This window comes from Pantherophis guttatus, chromosome 5, assembly GCF_059756535.1.
Source record: "Pantherophis guttatus breed Tessera chromosome 5, ASM5975653v1, whole genome shotgun sequence".
Lineage (NCBI taxonomy): Eukaryota > Metazoa > Chordata > Lepidosauria > Squamata > Colubridae > Pantherophis > Pantherophis guttatus.
The window spans coordinates 32,814,734-32,836,294 of NC_142067.1; the positions used below are offsets into that span (position 1 = coordinate 32,814,734).

A 21,561-nucleotide genomic window follows, 5' to 3' on the forward strand; every position below is an offset into this window, starting at 1 on the left:
AGAACTGGAAGGGAAGGATTAGCCATTTCCCTCCCTCCACTCTTTTGCAGCAACTATCTCATTGAACAAGTGGCAATGAGGCTGATAGTTGAAGCTGTTTGAATCTCTGTGTATTGCACTGTCCAAGAACAGTAATAGGATGCTATAATTAAAGGACAAATATAAATACAAGGAGAGGTTCTTGAAATGGTGGTGAAAAAACAGGATGAAAGCTTATCCATTTTTGGGAAAAAGAGAATCTCTAAAGTTATCCAAGTTTCTAAAGCTTCAAGGAATGCAATTTAGAGAAGACAAACCTTTCAGCATCAACTTATGAAAACATATTATAAGGCATATCATGATTTAATTGATAACACTTTGGTTCCAAATACTATTCAGATAATTTCCTGATAAACCTTAGTGGAATGGTGTCAAAATATTCCCAAATCTATTCTTCAAAATATTGTTGTTATTATCCACTTCTATATATTTTTCAAGAAATGTTTTCTAATAAATAGGAAGATACAAGTAATGAATAAGTGATTGCATTGATTTCACTGAATCAGAAATTTACCTCAGATTTTTACTATAGCATGATCAAAAATTTTATAGAATTAAATTGTTCGAAATTTTCCTGTGGCTTTATTGAAACATGAGACAGTACACCAATAAAGTATGAGTCAGCCATTAAATATCAGCTCAGTGCTTTCATCGTGAAGTCATCTGAAACTCCAGCTCATTTCTTATTTCTTTCTTCCACACATTTCATTAAATCTTTGATTTCCTCTGCAAGATTAATCTCCCGGAATTAACATCTGCAGACACAGAATGAACTAGCATTTTGGTATGTTATCTAAAATCCATCTGATGAATCTCAGTTAAAAGACTTGATGGACTGCACCAAATGTTTCAGAAGTCATTTATTAGTCTTGTATGTATTAGTGGATATCAAAAATCAAGTTTTAGATGGCAAGGTGCTTTTTTAATGCAACAGTTTGGAAATATCATTGAACTGGTTCCTATGGCTATGTGCCATAGGACACACTCTTTAATATCATTTTTATATCATTCACTTATTAGCAATAAAATCATAAACAAGACATATTATTGTCAACAAATTGTAGAACTTATTCTCTACAATAGAGCAGCTTTTATAATTTTGAAAGTTGGTTAATATTTGGGTATTTGTGTATGGCACACCAGCTTCAATTTCATGGAGAATTTTCTCCATGCCGATATTTCCATCATTTTTGGAGGAATATATTTTGTTATAAAGCATCAAAAAAGGACGTTTGATAGTCAATGTAACCCAAAGAACAGGTTTGACAGCAGCTACAATACATGTGTTCCATTACGGCAAATTCAATTAATATGTATTTGTGTCGTAAATACGTTTGAACTGACTGGAAGAGAGTTACACTTACATTGGGAAATTGTTGTACCAAATAGGAAAGTTTGTTCATCTAATACTTTATTGTCAAATGTGATAATATGGTTTCAGGAATATATTCTCCTACTCTATCTCTGAATGTCTTAGGATGTGAACTGAGAATTTTTGCAAAAGTACTGTAAATGTTCTGAGTTCCAGCAGTTCTCGGTGATAATATAAAAAGTAGTCACAGAGCTCAAAGATTTTACATTCATTAGAATGACACTTATTCCTTGTGGAGCAGCAAAAGAATATAAATATAAATATAAATATATAAAGCATCTGTTTTGTCCAAAAAGCTACAATTTCAAAAATGTATCTCATATTCTATCCCTCTCTCTTCAGTCACCTATAGACACAGTGAAAAGTTTAAGTGCAAATGAAATAAGTGTTTTAAAAAAGGAAGTGGGTAATCTACTTTTATGCAGCCAGTTTGCAAGTCCAGTTCACTAGAGCAAACTCTGCTCCCAAGTCTTTGAAACAAGTCATATAACCAGATGTTTCTTCACAATGTCTGGCACTATTTGTACTTGCTTGCAGCTTTAACTTTGATAGAGTTGGGAACAAAATGATCTAAACCAAATTCTTAAAAAACTGACCTTTTCTAAAGTTGCTTATGATCAAATACATATGAAATACCAAAGTCTCTAAAAAAAATTATTTTAACTGGCTGTCAAATGCTCCCATTCTTTGATACCAAATTAATTTATCACTGATAAACTTTTCATATTTCCTGGCATTAGAAAAAAATCTGTCAGAGTCCAAATATTGTTATCAGAATGTGAGATATAACACTATAAAGGTCCCTATGACATTCTTGTACTCCCCATGGCAAAGTCAGAAGTGAAAGTCAATATTCTAAGGAAAAATGTATCCAGCTGTGAAAAATTCAAGACTGTAAAAACAAACAAAAAAGATCATATATTCAAGCTCTGTACTTTGTAATAACAAGTCTCTAACTCATTAAGATATACTTTATATTAATGATACTTTATTAAACACACCGTGGCAACTGTTTGTTATATTCATATGGATCTTGATGACGTGGAAAAGGTACATGGAAGAATAAGCACCGCCATCTGCTTGCTTATCTCCTGCGGATTAATAAAGCTAGATTTGGTCTAGTACTAAGAATAAGGAAAGTAAATAATGTTTCTTTGAGTGAAAAAGGTGTTTATGCACACTTAAAAGCAGCAGTGATGACAAATGTATATTAAAAGTTCTTCCAGTAAGGCCTCTGTAACCATAAGCCAGATCCAACACTTTCATTATAGGGAATGGTGATTATGAAAATAATGACCTCATAGCCTCTTATCAAAAAACAACTACATAAAGAGCCATCATTTCAGTCCTGTTTAAGGAAAAATCCAGTAAGATTTACCAGAAATAACAACGTATCTATTTTAACCTTGATGAAATGAGCCAGCTTTGTATTCCTTCCTTTATTTATAATTTTAATCTATAATCCATTCAAATAAAACCTTAGAACTTGATTGTCCCTTTTAAGGAGATTCTTCAACATTTTAACAAGCCTCTTTTGTAAAGCCAATATAAGAAAATTATCCAAATCAGTCTCTTGGTTTATTGTTTCTATGTATCTTTCTATTGTTAAAACATCAGCCAGTTTTTTTTCTAAATATCCAATATAGTATCTTTTTCCATGTCATTCTTGTAGACTATAATTTGTAAATTCACTTTCAACTGAAGTCTTGATCTTGTCATGTAAAATTTGTTCCTTTTCAACAGCAGAATATTGTTCTCCGGTTTAGATAAATAGTAGCCATACCAGACTGCTCGACAGACAACTGAATCACACTATATGCATCATATCGGGCACAATAAGAACTACCCACATATCACTGATGCTATAAACAACAGCTTTGCTCCAGACATCCACCTATTAGGGCAGCTGGAAACTTCCTGGATAAAAACTTCAATTTGCTTCAGGGCTGGACATGAGAATGGTTCTCTATTGCTCCTCCAAGTGTCACAACATTCCCTGCTTTACAGCTGAACCAAATGGATTCAATTGCCCCATAAAACCTGGTCAATCCTCAATAGAATTAGTATCAACATGGCAAGTGTGCTAGTTTCCTTCATAAATGGGGAAATGTCTCTCTTTGGAATGTAGATATGGTGCTCCAAAGCCGAAATTGTGGCATATTGTGAAACAGTGCCCTTTGAGTGCATGCAGTATAAGGAAATCCAAGAGACTTTCTGTATGCAACTCCATCATATATCTTCTATATATATAAAAGCAAAATACCACTCATGCATCATCACAAAATCTCCAGAACTGTAAAGCCTACAAACTTGAAATTTGCCACGTATGTTCCTCTTCGCTTCTAGGTGCTCACTAAGGGATTGTTCGCCCAGGAAAGGGCGTAACTGGCACACAACCCGCAGTTGCACAAAGGCCCTCCTGGCCACGACTGCCACCTGCTCTTTGAACAGGAATCGCGAGTCCAGAACCCCCAGATTATGCACAGGGACTGTTTGGGGGAGTGCCACTCCATCCAAGACCAAAGATGGCAATTTTCATAGGCCAAAGAATCCCAAACCCAGAACCACTTGGTCTTGCCAGGGTTCAGTTTCAACCCATTTCTCTCCAGCCCCTAATAGCCACCAGGCACTGTGAAAGGAAGGTCATATTGTCAATATGCGTAGATATGTCAGTCCATGGTAACAGATGATCTCACCCAACTGCTTCATGTAGATGTTGAATAGGAGTGGAGAGAGTACCGAGTCCTGCGGGACCCCGCAAAGCAGTGGGCAAGGGCTGAATCTCTTACTTCCTATTAACACCTACTGAGAGTGTCCACAGAGGAAGGAAGTGAACAAGGATAGTACAGAGCCCCACACTTCCAACCCCGAAAAATGGAGCAAAATTCACTTAACAAATCTCACTTGGCAACATAAATTTTGGACTCAATTGTGGTCGTAATCCAAGGACTACTTGTATATATGTTCTTTATAACCCTATCTTTGTTAAACATAAATTAAATTCTTTCCATACAATGATTCATTGCACAAGACACAAAATCTGTATTGAGTTGTTGAGGGCAATTTATATATTCCCAGACAGCATTGGAATCCAAGACCGTTCTTCTAGACTCCATCATGGAGAAATGCACTTTTTTTCCAATTTTGTTACATCTTCCTTTTAAAAGTATTTTTATTAAAACAAAATATCCATGCTAATGGACTATAAAATGTAAATTAGCAACAGATATTACAGGGTTCGAAAATGTAGAATTGTCAATAAAATAAAGTAAATGATGTGTGGCTAGAAAATATTTTAATGGAATTTAGATTTTCATTGATCAGATAAAGAAGATTTAGGCTCAAGTGGAATGAACGAGCTTCCACATATATGAAATCAATAGGAGTCCATCCACATAAAATATAAATTTCTGACCATGCTTCAGCCTAGATAAATCTATTGATAAGAGTGTGACATCCTACAATATATAAATTCCTAAATCATATAAAATACTCAAAGAAAATATGCTGTTTTTTTCTAATACTTCACACAAGCAATAATTATAAGATTTCTGTGAGGCAAAATGCATAAAGCTGCTTCTGACACTACCATGTTTATATTATGTGTCAAACTGGCAGCCATTAGTTCTATTGTATTATGTGTGCTTAAAAATGTGGGCAAAATTTAATATTACTTAATTTCATTAACATGCAATGTGAATTTTCTCTATATTCCCTTTCAGTTCATGGTTTTGTGTAAATTCTAAATCCTGATGATTAGGAACATGGAAGATGAGCAGTAGCTATTTCAGAATTATTAGCCCAGAACAGATGGCTTTCTGCTAATCTTTGTAACACGGATTAGCAGAAACTGACCAACACCGAGGAAACTTCGTCATTCATTTTATGCTTACAGAAAGGCAAACTTCGGAATTTAATTTCAGTCATATAATTTAATTTAAAATCCTATTTTCAATGTCAGAGGCTTTTGCTGTAAGAATCTTACCAGAAATTATGTGAAAGTGCTATTACATTTCCTTGCTTGCAAGTCAAAGGATGCTTTCTTGTTATGTTAAAATAACACTTTTTCTTCTGAATACCTGGAGCAACAGGCTGCAATGGATTTAGAGCTTTGAATGAGGAGGATGGGGCATAGTGAATTTTAGGCGGAACAGGAATGCATCTTAAGCTTATGTTCTCTAAAATAATCTTTCTGATTGAGATGGAAGTTAGATAGCAGTCGTTTGTTCTTTATTTTGCAAAAAGCCCCAACCATACACAATTTACCAGACTTGCTAGCACTCAGTAATTTGTTTTTCCCACAAATGCTTGCTTCATCTTTCTGAAGAAGCTACCATACTGGACTTCTCTGAATTTGATTTGAGGGTTGTTTGTTGGTTTTGCTGCACTTATAAAATACTAAACTGAAGGCAACATACATTAGATAGCCTGAGAATGGGTACATTTGTTTAGAGGGCAAATTCGGTTGATTGTTAGGGGCTTCCTACTTTGTTTAGGATTGAGGGATCTTTGGTTCTCTCTGTGGTTGCTTGTTTTCTTGCAAATGTTTCATTACCCAAACTAGATAACATCATCAGTGCTAGTAAGGACTGATATTTGCTGTCAGTTTATATACTAGAGCTTCTGTTAAAGGGTTGTTAATTGGACATTCCTTCCAGTTGCAAGGGGCAAATGCTTTAAGGCAGCGATACAGGTAGTCCTCAACTTACGACCACAATTGAGCCCAATGTTTATGCTGCTAAGTGAAACATTTAAGTGAATGTCCCACTTTACGACTTTTCTTGCCACATTTGTTAAGTGAGTCACTGCAGTTCAGGGGTGAAATCCTGCCAGTTCGGACCAGTTCAGTCAAACCGGTAGTGATGGTGGCAGGTGGTTCGGAGAACTGGTAGCGACGGTAGTGCGAGGCTCTGCCCACCCACCCAGTCATCGTTACTTCCTGATTTTAACCAGGAAGTAACCTGTTTTTTACCCTCTGCACATGCGCTGAAGGGTTTGCGCATGCACAGAGGGTCTGTGTGTGCATGACACAGCGCGTGCACTTCCGAACCAGTAGGGAAGGTAAATAGATTTCACCCCTGCTGCACTTGTCAAATTAATAACATGGTTGTTAAGTGAATCTGGGTTCTCCATTGACTTTGCTTATCAGAAGGTCGCAAAATGACTCCTGAGCCCTGCAGGTGTCATAAATGAGAGTCGGTTGTCAAGCAACAGAATGTTAAATCACGTGACCGCTGGGATGCTGCAATGGTCGTTAGTATGAAAAACGGTCATATAAGTCACTATTTCAGTGCCTTTGTAACTTCAATCACTAACTGAACCTTTGTTAAATCGGGACGACCTGTACTAGAGATTCCCGTTCGATTCGCCAAATTTGAGTCCTTTAGAAAGGCCTGAGTCTGCTGCCCCTCCCCCCACCACATCTGGCTGTTCAATTGACCCACCCGCAAGACCCACCCGCAAGACCCCCAAAAGCGCGTGGTTGCGAGGTTGTCGACTTCTCCGCCCAGGATTCCCTTCGCTCTATCCGCCTCCTTGCCTACAGCGCCAGCCGCGACTGAGCCAGGCCGGCGGCAAGGCTCCAAGGGGCAGCCCTGGAGAGACGACCCCCCCCCTTGTGCAGGAGGGGCGGCTGCCGCTGGTAGCGGGGCAGCCTGACAGACCCGGAAGTGGTTGAGGCTACCGGGGGGCGGCGGGAGCCAGCGGTGGGTGGGGGGAGAGGAAGGGGAGGGGGCGGTGGCCGGATCCACGAGCGGCCGCCGGAGACGCGCAGTCGTTCGGCTCGGGATGCCTTCGGACAACCGGCTGCTGCGCAGGAGAGGCGGGAAATGGTGAGCGGCCGCGAGCGCCTCCTCCTCCTCGTCCCCCCGGGGACCCGGCTTACGACGCTCTCCCTGCTGTTGCTCCTGCTGCTCAGACGGGACGCGGTTGCTCAGAAAGGTAGGTGGAGAGAGAGAGAGAGACCCGGTGGCGGGGGCAGGAAAAGCCTTCCCGCCATTGTGCCTTGAACGCTCGCCCGGAGGAGCATCGCCCTCTCTCCCTTCGCCTCGGATGTCATTAATACGTGGGGAAAGGGGGAAAGGGAGGGGAGGGGAAAGGTGGGGCAGTCAAATCCAGAGATGCTCCTCCCATAAAAACCCAATTCTGTAACATCTGCGGCGAGCTTCTGCCATCCCGTCCTGAAAAGTTCTGCAAACTTTTCAACGCCCCTTTCCCAGTCTCACCGTTTGGAATATAGTAAAGGAATGTAGAATGGCTGTTTTCACCCGAAACACAGGAGGGACTCCAGTTTTTGAGTTCCTCCAACTTAACTTTTTAATCGACGGTGCAATCTGTAGTAAAAAAGCAATGAGGGTTTTGTAGTCCGGGGTACCGTTTTTTGTTCTCTCTGCCCAGAAAGCCCAGGGAGTTTTCGCAACTTTTCACTCCCCCCAAAAAAGTCTCATCTCAGGCAGCTCTCCTTGCAACTTCGCTGATTAAATCTGAACGTGCGCCTGGAAGAAGTGCTTGCTTTTTCTTTATTTTTCTTTTTTAAAACTAAGTTGTAAAAAAAAAAAAATTGAATGTGCCACGGATCGTCAAACAAAAGAAAAGAAAAGAAAAACCTATAGTGTTGAGAAAAAATATGCTGTCATTTCCAGGACATTTCCTATTAATTTATTGCAGCAAAGACCTAAGTGTTTTGAAGACTAGTAGCGTAGCCCAGTTTCAAAAGTTTCCCCTAGTTCTGGGAAAGTAGGCAGAATGGGTTACATTCAAGAACCAATGATGGCATGATGCCAGCCAATAAGTTTGTCTGTTTTGCAAACTGCAGTCCAATTGATGTTTAGGAATAATGAGAACATTTATGCTATATGATGAAGGAAAGGTGTGTGCATTTGGAAATGGATTATTTGGAACTGTATTGTTTAATAGGCTTATTTTTGATTCGTGTTGCTGGCCTTCATAAACTACTTAGGGTCACTCTGTTGAGTCTATAAATCTCTGACCCTAGAGGTTTTACTAATATGGTAAGCATATAAATAAACATAAATTTTAGTTGCAATGCTTTAATTTTTTTAGAAATGGTGAGGTTTTCAAATTATACAATATTCTGGAAATAGTATCTGTATGAGGAGTCTACTTCTACAGCAGCATTGCTTAAGTGAATGAACCTCGCTCTCTATCCATAATTTTTGTAATACTTTAGCACTACTTAACATACAATTACATCTGTCAGTGAGGCCAAATAAGGGCAGAAGCAGAGACACTGCTCGCAAATATTGTTTGCCCTTTAAAAAAAACCTTTGTCTTTAAACACTATATATTTAAACAATGTAAAGTAAAAGACTTGAAAGGGAAGGATTACTAAATGTTAAATGATGGGATAGAATTAAAGAATCAAGAGTTGGAAAAACAAGAGGAGGATCATTTGGAAGAGTAGTGTGGATTTTAAAAGAAAAAAAAGGCTGCTCTCCTTTCAATCAGAATGAGATGCCAGAAAATCTGTCCTTCTCTTCACCTTACCACAGCATCCCTAGATTTATCATTCATTTCACAGACTGCAATTAGGGCAACTAACTGTTAGCTTACTTTGAGTTGAGGAATGCGGTTTGATCTCTGAATGTAAGATACCTTATTTTCCTTCCTTGTGAAGTTGTTTTCTTAGGTATGTGCCAAATGTTTTTAAACTTCTTTTTTGCACTTTGACATATGGCACTACTGGCATACTAAACTTCCAAACTTGTCAAAAGGAAGAGACTACAAAGGGTTTGGAATCAGGATCAGGGACATTCAGAAACTGCAGCTCTATCTCAAATCAGTTAAAAAATTCACGTTCTGTGCCATTTGGGCCTGGATCCATTTCAGAGTACAGCCATTGCATATTCACAAAGGTGTTTACAATGCAGAATTTGTTTTTCACAAAAATGTTTTGTTCATCTGTTTAGGTTTTAATGATAAAATATATGATGGATTCTAAAGTCAACATTCTGTTTTGTTATATCTACTGCAGTGTTATAACTATTTAGCCTACTGTAGAATGGCAATTGTCAATATGCGTAGTCTATTTTGCCTTGCATTATTGTAGGGATAAATAACTTTGCATAAATTCAGATTTTCCACAATAACTTGAAAATTAGTTCTGTGATAGATTCAGCTATCTTCCTTGATTTCCTACATTTCCTTAAATATAGTCAAACTAAGAGAATTATCAAAGGATAATATTAAATACCTGAGAGAGGCTTCATGCCAAAATCTAGCCAATCATGGTTTAATTACCTTTGTGGAAAGCAGCTAATTTCATTGACTACAGATCCTTCCATTTCAACAAAGTTTACCTTCAGAGTCAGCTACTATACAATAGCTTGCCTTCAGCCCTTTTATATGGGAACATCTATAATGAAACTTGGTCTTGTGGTTATAGTTAAATGGAATCCATTCTCCCTATTCTACTATGCTGTTGTATAATGATACCTGAAAAAGATTTGTTTTTCTTTGTTCTTATATGTCCTAGGTGTCTCTCAATATCTTTTCTAATTTTGTCCCATCAAATAAGAAAAACCTCATTACAGATAATATAGCCAGGTTTTACACAGAAGCTTTGAATGTGCACAGACAACTGATTATATAAATGATTAGCATTTCTATATTTGAATATAGTAGTGAATTTGTAGGATACTAATGTTTTATATTATTGGAAGCTACTAAATATATATAAAAACAGGGACCAAGGTTCCACATTTAGTTTCACTGATTATGTTCCTAGTTGGGTAATGAAACATCTGCAAACAAACTCAGAGATCGCCAAGGACTCCACAGTTCAACCTAGACCAGAGGTCTGCAACCTTAAACACTCAAAGAGCCATTTGGATCCGTTTCCCACAAAAAAAAAACCCCACAGGGAGCCACAAAACCTGGGTGGGTGTGGCCAACTCGACGTCATTCACTCCTCTCCAGTCACATGACCCCCCAGGCACGCCTCTCTCTTTCTCTCTCTCTCTTTCTGTATTTATGTCTCTCTCTCTCCCCCTCTCAGTCTGTATCTCTCTATGTCTCTCTCCCCCTCTATCTCCCCCCTCTCTCTGTATCTCTCTTTCCCCCTCTATCTCTCCCCCATCTGTATTTATGTTTCTCTCCTCCTCTACCTCTCCTCCTCTCTCTGTATCTCTCTATGTCTCTCTCCCCCTCTCCCTCTCTATCTCCCCCTCTTTCTGTATCTGTCCCCCTCTCCTTTCTCTGCATCTCTGTGTGTGTGTCTTTATGTCACTCTCTCCCCTCTTCCCATATCTATGTCTCTCTCTTCTCTCTCTGTATCTCCACCTCTCTCCTCCTCTCCCTATCTTCCCCTCTCTCTGTATCTCTCTCCCTTCCCTCCTCTCTTTGTATCTCTGTCTCTCCCCCTCTGTCTGTCTCTCCCCCTCTCTCCTTCGTCTCTCGCGCCTCTGTAATCTCTCTGTCTCTCTCTCTTTCCCCCCTTTCTCTCTCTCTCTCTCTCTCTCTCTCTCTCTCTCGATCGATCGATCGATCGATCGATCGATCTGTGCCTGTGTCTCTTCTCACTCTCTCAGAAAGCCCAGCAATCTTTCCTTGGGGCTCTTTGCTCTCCTTTTCTTTCTTCTTTTTGGAAATCCAGGCTGGCTGAGGAACGAGCGTGAACCGCAGTGGAGGCTTCCTTTCAGGTGACCCTCCTTCTCCTCTCGCGACCCCCTGGCTGGCTATGGCAGGTGCACACGAGCGGGGAGACCCTCAAGCAAGTGGATGCCCACCCTGCGTGCGCCTTTGGTGCGCTTTGGCTGAGCCCGCCTGCTCACTTGAGGAGGGTCTCCCCGCTCGTGCACACTCTCCCGGCCTATGGTTTGGTTCTATCTATGGTTTGGTTCTGCAACCCAACAAGACAGACACAGACTTTAGAGGATAATTAGAACTGCAAAAAAAAAAACAATTGCTACCAACAATTGCTTAGAACAATTAGACACAAGAACAGTTTTTTCCCGAACGCCATCACTCTGCTAAACAAATAATTCCCTCAACACTGTCAAACTATTCACTAAATCTGCACTACATCTTCTCATCATTCCCATCACCCGTCTCCTTCCACTAAACATTCTGGTCCTAGATAATTCAAGACATCCCAGTTTAAAATAAAATCAAAAAGCAATATAAAGGGAAAGTTAGGCCAGGCCGGCCTGCTGAAACAGGAATGTTTTGAGGGCACGGCGGAAAGTGCGCAGATCCGGAATCTTCTGTATCTCTGGGGGGAGCTCGTTCCAGATGGTGGGTGCCCTCACAGAAAAGGCTCTCCCCCTGGGGGCCGCCAGTCGACATTGTTTGGCTGACGGCACCCTGAGAAGCCCCTCTCTATGGGAACGTACTGGGCGGTGAGAGGCTATTGGTGGCAGAAGGCGGTCTCGTAAGTACCCCGGTCCTAAGCCATGGAGCGCTCTAAAGGTGGTAACTAAGACCTTGAAGCGCACCCGGAAGACCACAGGGAGCCAGTGCAGCTCGCGCAGGAGGGGAGCCACATGGGAGCGCCATGCTGCTCCCATAACTACCCGCGCGGCCGCATTCTGGACCAGCTGGAGCCTCCGGGTGCTCTTCAAGGGGAGCCCCATGTAGAGAGCATTACAGTAGTCCAGGCGTGAAGTGACGAGGGCATGAGTGACCGTTTTTAACGAGTCCCGATCCAGAAAGGGACGCAACTGGCGAATCAGGCGAACCTGATAAAAAGACCTCCCGGCCACAGCCGTCAAGTGTTCTTCTAAAGACAGCCGTGAGTCCAAGAGGACGCCTAAGTTGCGAACCCTCTCCGTGGGGGGCAATGACTCATCCCCAATAGTCAGTGATGGCACCAATTGACTATATCGGGACGTCGGAAACCACAGCCACTCGGTCTTGGATGGGTTGAGCCTGAGTCTGTTCCTCCCCATCCAGATCCGTACAGCCTCCAGGCACTGGGACATCACTTTAAGGGCATCATTGGGGTGGTCCGGGGTGGAGATGTATAGCTGAGTATCATCAGCATACTGATGATACTTCACCCCAAAACCACGGATGATCTCACCCAGCGGCTTCACATAAATGTTGAACAGAAGGGGTGAGAGAACCGACCCCTGTGGCACCCCACATACAAGGGGCCTCGGGGTCGACCTCTGCCCCCTTGTCAACACAGACTGCGACCGATCAGATAGAAAGGAGGAGAACCACCGCAACACGGTGCCTCCCATCCCTAACTCTTCCAACCGGTGCAGCATGATACCATGGTCGATGGTATCAAAAGCTGCTGAGAGGTCTAATAGGACCAGGATAGAGGAGCAACCCCTGTCCCGGGCCCTCCAGAGATCATCTACCAATGCGACCAATGCCGTTTCCGTGCTGTATCCAGGCCTGAAGCCTGACTGGAATGGATCTAGATAAGCCGATTCATCCAAGTACTGAGGAAGCTGTCGCGCTACCACACTCTCAACAACCTTCGCAATGAAGCGAAGGTTGGAGACTGGACGGTAATTAGCCAACACTGCTGGGTCCAGAGAAGGCTTCTTGAGGAGAGGCCTCACCACCGCCTCCTTCAAGGCAGCAGGGAAGACACCCTCTCTCAAGGAAGCATTTATAATCCCCTGGAGCCAGCCTCGTGTAACCTCCCGAGAGGCCAGCACCAGCTAGGAGGGACACGGGTCCAATAAACATGTGGCCGCGCTTAGTCTGCCCAGTATCTTGTCCACGTTTTCCAGAGTCACAGAATCAAACTCTTCCCAGATAATATTCTCAAGACTTGCCTCCATCCTCCCTCCCGAATCTACCCAGTCAGAGTCCAAATTTTCCCGAATCTGAGCGATTTTGTCATACAGATATTGTACAAAGTCCTCGGCTCTACCCTCCAAGGGGTCCTTCCGCGCTTCCTGGTGGAGCAGGGAGCGGGTCACCCTAAACAGGGCGGCCGGGCGATTATCTGATGACGCAATAAGAGCGGAAAAATAGTTACACTTTGCCGCTTTTATTGCCACCAGGTAGGTCTTAATATGAGACCTTACCAGTGTTCGGTCAGATTCAGAATGGCTGGCCCTCCAACTGCTCTCCAGGCGTCTTTTCCGGCGTTTCATCTCCCTCAGCTCCTCGGTGAACCAGGGAGCCAGGTGAGATCGACGCCGGGTCAGAGGCCGCAAAGGCACGACCCGGTCCAAAGCTCCAGCGGCCGCCCTATCCCAGACAGCCACTAGGTCTTCAGTCGAGCCGTGTGCCAGAGCCTCAGGAAATGGCCCAAGCTCCGTCTGGAACCTATCCGGGTCCATCAGGCGCCTGGGGAGGAACCACCTCATCGGTTCCGCCTCCCTGCGGCGGGGTGTGGCAGTTCGAAGGTCAAAGCGAAGGAGGGAGTGATCTGACCATGACAAGGGCTCGATCGCTATATCTCCTATCTCGAGACCACTCAGCCACTGACCAGAGACAAAAACCATGTCCAGCGTGTTTCCCCCTGTGTGAGTAGGGCCATGAACTAACTGGGTCAGGTCCATGGCCGTCATGGAAGCCATGAACTCCTGAGCCACCTCAGACGCCTCGCCGACGGATGGCAGGTTGAAGTCCCCCATGACCATAAGTCTAGGGGTATCAATCGCCACCGCGGCTATAATGTTGAGTAGTTCAGGCAAGGCCGCTGCCACGTGGCAGGGAGCCAGGTACGTAACCAGCAGGCCCATCTGCACCCCATGACCCCACTTCACAAGGAGGGACTCACATCCGGCCGTCTGAGGAACAGTGGCCTCCCTCGGACTAAGACCCTCTTTAATGATAACTGCCACCCTCCCGCCCCTTCCCTGTGACCTTGGCTGATGAAATGCCCGGAAACCGGGTGGGCACATCTCTATGAGAGGGACTCCCCCCTCCTGGCCCAACCAGGTCTCCGTAATACCCACCAGGTCCGCTCCCCCCTCCTGAACAAGATCACAAATGAGGGGGGCTTTATTTACCACGGACCTGGCATTGCATAGCATCAGCCGAAGGCCCAGGGCCTGAGGGTCTGTGCCACCTGGGGAACGAGAAGAGCATTGGGGGCCGGAGCGTGCCACCGCTTGAAGACAGCGAGCGCGCACTCCCGCAACTTATGCACCAAGATGCACCGAGACAAATTCCTTGTGTGTCCAATCACACTTGGCCAATAAAAAATTCTATTCTATTCTATTCTATTCTACTCTACTCTACTCTACTCTACTCTACTCTACTCTACTCTACTCTACTCTACTCTACTCTACTCTACTCTACTCTACTCTACTCTACTCTACTCTACTCTACTCTACTCTATTCTATTCTACCTATTTACCTATCTTTCTATCTTCTATCATTATTCCAACGCAATGATGTTCCCAGAAAATCTGAGAACACAGTGTATAGTTAGACAGTTAGGTACACTTTCCAAAATATGGAATTTGGATGCATGTCCTGGATTTAAAGAAGTGTTTCACTTGTGAATACAAAACTTATTAGATAACTTGAGTCACTAGATCTAATAAAATACCAATTACACAAATTAAACAAATTAATCATAAACCTTGCTGAGTATAAATATATTTAACTTCCATTCTTTTTATATGTTCCAGGACACATAATATATATACAAATATATTAGTTCCTTCCAAAAATATTAATGGTTAAATAAATTAGTGATTAATTTAGTAAATTGGGTCAGGCTTTATAAATTTCAAAAACAAAACTAATTATTTTTACTTCTGGGATCAAATATGTTTTAATATAGAAGTACATGCAGATTCTGAAGTACTTAGTATTCAAAACATCCCCAAGGTATTTGCAAAAGTTGGCAAATAACAATGCAGTGAGTGTGCTAGGGCAATACAGCAGCCAAATAATACCACCTCCTGACTTCTGGTTCTGCTTTTTCTTATCCCCTTTTTTGGATCTTGGTTAGTTTCATGGACAAATACATTGTTCTGTTGAATATTTAATATTTCCGTAAGTTCTAAACCTCTGGTAATATGGACTACAATATGCAGGGTATCATATAAAATAAGGGTGGAAACTTGTAGCAATCTCTAACTGTAACTCTTGTTATCCCTCAGTGCTATTTGTAAGATGGTGGAACGAAGCAGGAGAGGCCACAATTGATTTATGCTCTCAAACATTATGTAGATTTGAAATTGTTTGCTTGAATATGGGGAAAGATTATACTGTATGTACTTTTTATTCAAACACATTTGCAAATAATGTTTTAAAGTCCATGGGAGTGAATGAGGGATATCTATGTTGTTTCCTCATCTGTTTTGCATTAAACTTCTTTATGCAAAGAGTTCAGACTTAATAAAACAATATAAACAGTCCCTTTTTTTAGAAATTTAATTAAAAAAAAAATTTAATAAGTTTTTGATGAAAGTAAAATCAAAGTTATGGTTGACTGGTATTTTATACATTCTTAGAGAATGAGTTTTAAATTCTACTGTCATGAAACTTGACATATGGTTCTTCTCAGTAGCGGAGGCGCAACCTGCTTATTCACATCAGTCCCAGTGCTATGTATCTTTGCCATAATTACTTGTTCATATTATTTACTGTGATGCACATTGTGTTATAAGGAATTGAATTATAACAGGTGGTCAAGAAGAACTATTCATGAATATGGAACCATATTTCTGACTGTGATTTTCTATTCAACGAATACACAGTTCAGATAAAAAAGGATTCTAAAATAGTAAAAGGGGGAAATTTTAGACATTACAGTTGCCCCTTTCTCAATCTTTTCCCCTCAGATATATTCCTAACAAGCACATAACCTTTCGCTATCCATTATCATAACAGAGAGAGCTGAAACCATTCTAAAGCACTGTTCAAGGCCTGCTTAAAAGCGGTTGGTGTTTAGACTCCAAGGAATTCTGATTTTTTTTTCTAAAGAGCTTTTAGTAAGCCTGCCTTCTAATGTGGGCTGTGATGATCAAAGTTACTATAACATTGATTTTATTTTAATTATATGCATATATAAAATCTGTCAGAAGATATTTCTCATTGTAGGGTGCTGATTTCACATTAATAAAGAAAATCAAGATTAAATTTAGGATAGGTAAAGGTAAAGGTAAAGGTTCCCCTTGCACATACCGTGCTAGTGGTTCCTGACTCTAGGGGATGGTGCTCATCTCCGTTTCAAAGCCGAAGAGCCAGTGCTGTCTGAAGACATCTCTGTGGTCATGTGACCAACATGACTAAATGCCAAAGGCGCACGGAACGCTATTACCTTCCAACCAAAGGTGGTCTACTTGCATTTTTTACGTGCTTTCAAACTGCTAGGTTGGCAGAAGCTGGGACAAGTAACAGGAGCTCACCCCGTTACGTGGCACTAGGGATTCGAACTGCTAAACTGCTGACCTTTCGATTGACAAGCTCAGCATCTTAGCCACCGTGTCCCTTTAGGATGTGTAGCTAGATCCAAAAGGTTATAACTAAATCTATAATTATGAAACACCAACATATATTTAGTTTGTAGTCTACCCTTGAAGAGCAGATACATATTCTACGTGTGAGAAAGCAGCTTTACTGATGAATTTTTGTTTTGCAGGTGATGGATGTGGATATACTGTCTTAGGTCCTGAAAGTGGAACATTTACATCAATTAATTATCCACATGCCTATCCCAATAGCACAGTGTGTGAATGGGAAATTCGAGTAAAGCCTGAACAGAGAGTTCAGCTCAAATTTGGGGATTTTGATATTGATGATTCAGATTCTTGTCATTTTAATTATGTGAGGATTTATAATGGAATTGGACCTACAAGAACAGAAATAGGTAAGATCATATTTTCTCTCTAGTATTACTATACGTTTATATATACTTAACAGTAGAAAAATATTTCCTTTTTCTGTGCCTAATTTCTTTGAATAATTTGACTATAAGCAAAGCAAAATGTTACTTGATTTTGTGATAACACAGAGTTGAAGAAGTTTTGAAAAGCCCTGGACAAAGAACTTATTGTAATATTTCTTTGCTACATTGTCCTTTTTCCTAATTAGCCTTGTACAAATGAAAGTTTAAAATATTTATATTTGTTTTTAAAATGACAGATTCCCTGAAGTTTATTTCTTTTTTGCTCGCTTATATTTTATTTTCATTTATACATTCTGCACTTTTAATTATTACATTGATTGTTTAGTTCAGTAAAAGGCATTTAAAAAGACATATATGTATTGAGTACAGCACTATTACTTGGTATAAAGTATCTGTCATAAAATATATATAGCAAGTTTATGATTCTTCAGTGTTATATGAGAAGTGATTTTCTCTAAAACAAAAGCAAAACTTTAGTTCTTTAGATGGCAAAGATCTTTCAATCCTGATTTACTGGCCCAAATAATTCTCTACTTTTGTTCTCTTTTCGTACAGCTTATTCTAGTATGATTACATAAAATATCTTAGTCTTCTAAAAATGAATTCCTAACTCAATGGAATGTTAAGAAACAAATAATAGAAGGGAGCATAGATTTTATCCATCTGCCTGTCCAGCAGTATGATAAATGGCCAAAAAGTGAATAGAATGAGACTAAATTTGGTATTTGGAAAGAACCCCAAGCAAAAGAATGATCAAGCTTGAAAATCAACCAGATCAGATGATAAATGAATTTCATAAGCCATTCTTTACATCCTTTTCTTATCTTGTTTCGAAATCTTAAGCACACTAAAATTAACAGCACTTGTTTCTTGAAGTTTCGAAATAAAAGTCATTGGTAATAACTTGCTGTTTTGGCAGATAGTGTACATCTTTAGCATATATTATGATTTAAGTAAGGAGAGTTAAAAGTAAAACTGATTCTTGGAGATAACTGTGCTGAATCTTAAGGAGAGCTATAATGACACTGTACTAAAAATATGTTTCATTTCCTTTTATAGGAAGTTTCATTATGACAAGTTCTTCAGAATAAATTCATAGAACTCTTATTAAAATTAATGATACAAATACACACTCTATTTCTCTCCCCAGTTTAGAAAGGGTTCCCAGATTAGGAAATCAGTCCTTGGAAAGACTAAACAATATATTTGATAAAATGTTTAAGTCATAAATAAACCACTATTACTAAATAAAAACTCAACAGGCTTGGAAATGTTGAAAAAAACTATATCTCTCTATGTCTTTGGTACCTCTGAATTTCTGAGAGATTCTCAAAAGCCTGCCTTGAGAGAAAAGGTGAAACATCTTATTCATTTTGTATTTTATTATTGTTCAACTTGTGCAGCTGTTATATTTAGTGTAGATTAAACATATAGGTCTACTAAATGGTGAGACATGTAATATTAAGTCTATTGTATCTACTCTAGGCAAATACTGTGGTTTGGGCCTTCAGGTGGACAAATTAAATGAATCAAAGAGTAATGAAATTACAGTACAGTTCATGAGTGACGTTCATTTTTATGGACATGGGTTTCTGGCTTCATATTCAACAACTGATAAACCAGGTATAGTATCTAATTTAGCAATATTTTAGCAGATTAGACATCTATTTCGGTTTAATAATTATATAATCTTATCATAATAGGTTACTTCCTGTTACCCAGTTTCTGATAAATGATGTATAAAGAATTAAGCAAAAACATTTATAAAACCATATCTAGACCGGATGATCTAAAGATATTAAGCTTAAAATACAAAAAAAATATGACTAGGATACATTAATTCAAGGTGATTAAAAGAAATTGTTCCATTTTGTAGCAACAATACACATTCCTGGCCAAATAGTCATAGAGTTTATGGCTTGATGCTAAGTGTTTTATTACAGCAGGGAATAGAAACACATTTTTTGAAGGTTAGGGTTGAGGATAGCATTCCTTAGGAAAAATCTGTGGGAATAGCATATTTTTCTACTCTTCAGTCAGCTTTCCCTATTTTTTCCCAGTTCTCTAGTTGCAGACAGATCATTATTGCTTGAAGTCTAAACTAATTTGCAAATCATTTGAAATTCAGTTAACGTCTTTTAGACTACACCAATAATAGCACAGCTCTAAGCATTTTCTCACTGATGTATTAGTTAGTAATTGCCTTTAGTTTTCATATCTAAAGTTCCAAATGGCTGAAATTCACTTCAAGTCACTGGAGAACCACAGTGACCAAAATTAATAAAGATGCTTCATGGCATCATGACATAAGCTTTGACTTTGTTATTTGTACCGACATGAAACCTAATCACAAAAGATTTCATGGATAAGAATAATTATGTGGAGTTTCTATTGCATTAGTGTGCTGGTAATCATTACAGACTCCTCTCAACTGCCATATCAACTATGTTTGGGCAAAATATAACTCAGCTTATCCTATGTATTACTTCTGCTGCTCCACTTTTTAGCTTTTTTGTTGAAACATCTCTTGGTTCTGCTAGATCTGTTTTGGAATTAATCAACAGAGAGTGATTTCAGCTGATAGAAATAATGTGTCTAATTCCTAATCCATGGCATGTAGCTCATTATAGCTAAGAAAGAATAGCAGTAGTTCCTTGAGATCATAATTTATTCAATGGAAATCAAAATAAGTATGATGCATTAAAATGACTAATGATTCACTAGTTTTCAATATGGATTTTTAAAATACTTCACTGTTTAAAATATTTTGCTATTTCATAATTTTTCTTTTGCTATAATTTTTCCTAGATTTAATAACATGTTTAGATACTGCAAGTCACTTTTCTGAGCCAGAATTCAGGTAAATTTGTTTTTTTTTAATATTCTAACAATAAATTAGGATCAGATCACTAGCCACTTTTTCTCTTATTCGAACAAAATATTTCATAGAGAGAAAAAGCAGTTATGTGCATATGTGAATAGACTTTTGACTACAATTCTATGACATATAGTTGATTGAAAATAATTTTATTCAATGCACTGGGACATTTTTGTGTATGTTTTATTGATATGTTTAGCATGAATTGTTCCATACTATTTCCCACTACTAAATTATCTGTTTCAGAAGTAGTACTTAAGTATTTCAGTTTGTTATGGTTAAGATCAAGATTTATTATTACTATGGTTCATTATGATTTTAAAAAATCAAAAATTACAAACTCTAAAATTCTAAACAAAGATTTTGACTGCAGTCCTCTATCTATTGTTCTGAAAGGATTGCACTGTTAACATATTAACTGTTCTAAGTCATCTTAAAGTAGAAACTGAGGTTTATAGTACCATTCTTAGTGTAATATAACATAGCTCTTACGTCATAACAATAAATATTAGTTTATAAACTCTGTTTGCAATAGTCAGAATGAATGTTGTTATTAAATGCTTTTACAATGTATAATTCTTCCCAGAAATACTTTTTACTAATTGATTTATTTGTTTTACAGTACATATTATTTATTTGTCTTGTCATTCATATATCATTAAATAATAAGACTTAATTCCCAATGTTGTGTTCAAAATATTTTCAGACCAATTATTTGCAAAGTCACAGCACTGCAGTTATTTTTGAACAGTACTTTTTTGTGAACCTATGCCTTCCTCTTGAATCTCCAGACTTGATTTGTTTGAATGATTATACTTGTTTAATCAAGTTTATTCATGGTTAAGAATTTCAGCACAGAATATACTGGTTACACATTATAAAAATATCTGTTTTTTTCTCCATAGCAAATATTGTCCAGCTGGGTGTGTGCTTCCTTTTGCTGAAATTTATGGGACTATACCTCATGGCTATAGAGATGTAAGTAACATTCATTGTGATTTTTAGATTATTTAGTCAATTTATATAATCATCCATTTCACCATAGTGGCTCTGGATAGCTAACAATATTTAAAATCAAAATACAAATTACATAAAACATCAGTGCATATTATAGGAATCAGAATAAACCAGTTTGCCAGAAATCATCAACTTCACAGTATCCAACTAACAGTCTGAACACTGACTGCATGTTAATAGTACTTTACCAAAAATGGTTGAAATATTGTGAATTAATTCATGATTTCAAATCCATTTTCTTTCCAAGTCATCTTCCCTCTGCATGGCTGGTGTACACGCAGGAGTGGTATCCAACATCCTTGGAGGTCAAATTAATGTTGTAATCAGCAAAGGTATTCCATATTATGAAAGCTCTCTGGCTAACAATGTGACATCAAAAGTGTAAGTATATGTTTTATTAAAAATCATTGCATTTCAGTATTGTTAGAATTTGATGTGCATATAAATTTAAGTTCTGAA

At 39.2% G+C, this 21,561-nt stretch overlaps 1 protein-coding gene across 2 annotated transcripts in view; it reads left to right on the forward strand.

The window, feature by feature from the left end:
* The first annotated feature begins 5,543 nt into the window (after positions 1-5,543).
* The window catches only part of DCBLD2 (discoidin, CUB and LCCL domain containing 2), a 31,194-nt gene continuing 15,176 nt past the window's right edge, over positions 5,544-21,561 (forward strand). For both annotated transcript variants that reach the window (XM_034412332.3, XM_034412339.3), the window contains exons 1-6: positions 5,544-7,351; positions 16,941-17,168; positions 18,693-18,830; positions 20,016-20,067; positions 20,991-21,063; positions 21,350-21,483. In XM_034412332.3, coding sequence (XP_034268223.1) covers positions 7,240-7,351; positions 16,941-17,168; positions 18,693-18,830; positions 20,016-20,067; positions 20,991-21,063; positions 21,350-21,483 — 737 coding nt within the window. In that variant the 5' untranslated portion in view covers positions 5,544-7,239. The remainder of the gene's footprint in view (positions 7,352-16,940; positions 17,169-18,692; positions 18,831-20,015; positions 20,068-20,990; positions 21,064-21,349; positions 21,484-21,561) is intronic.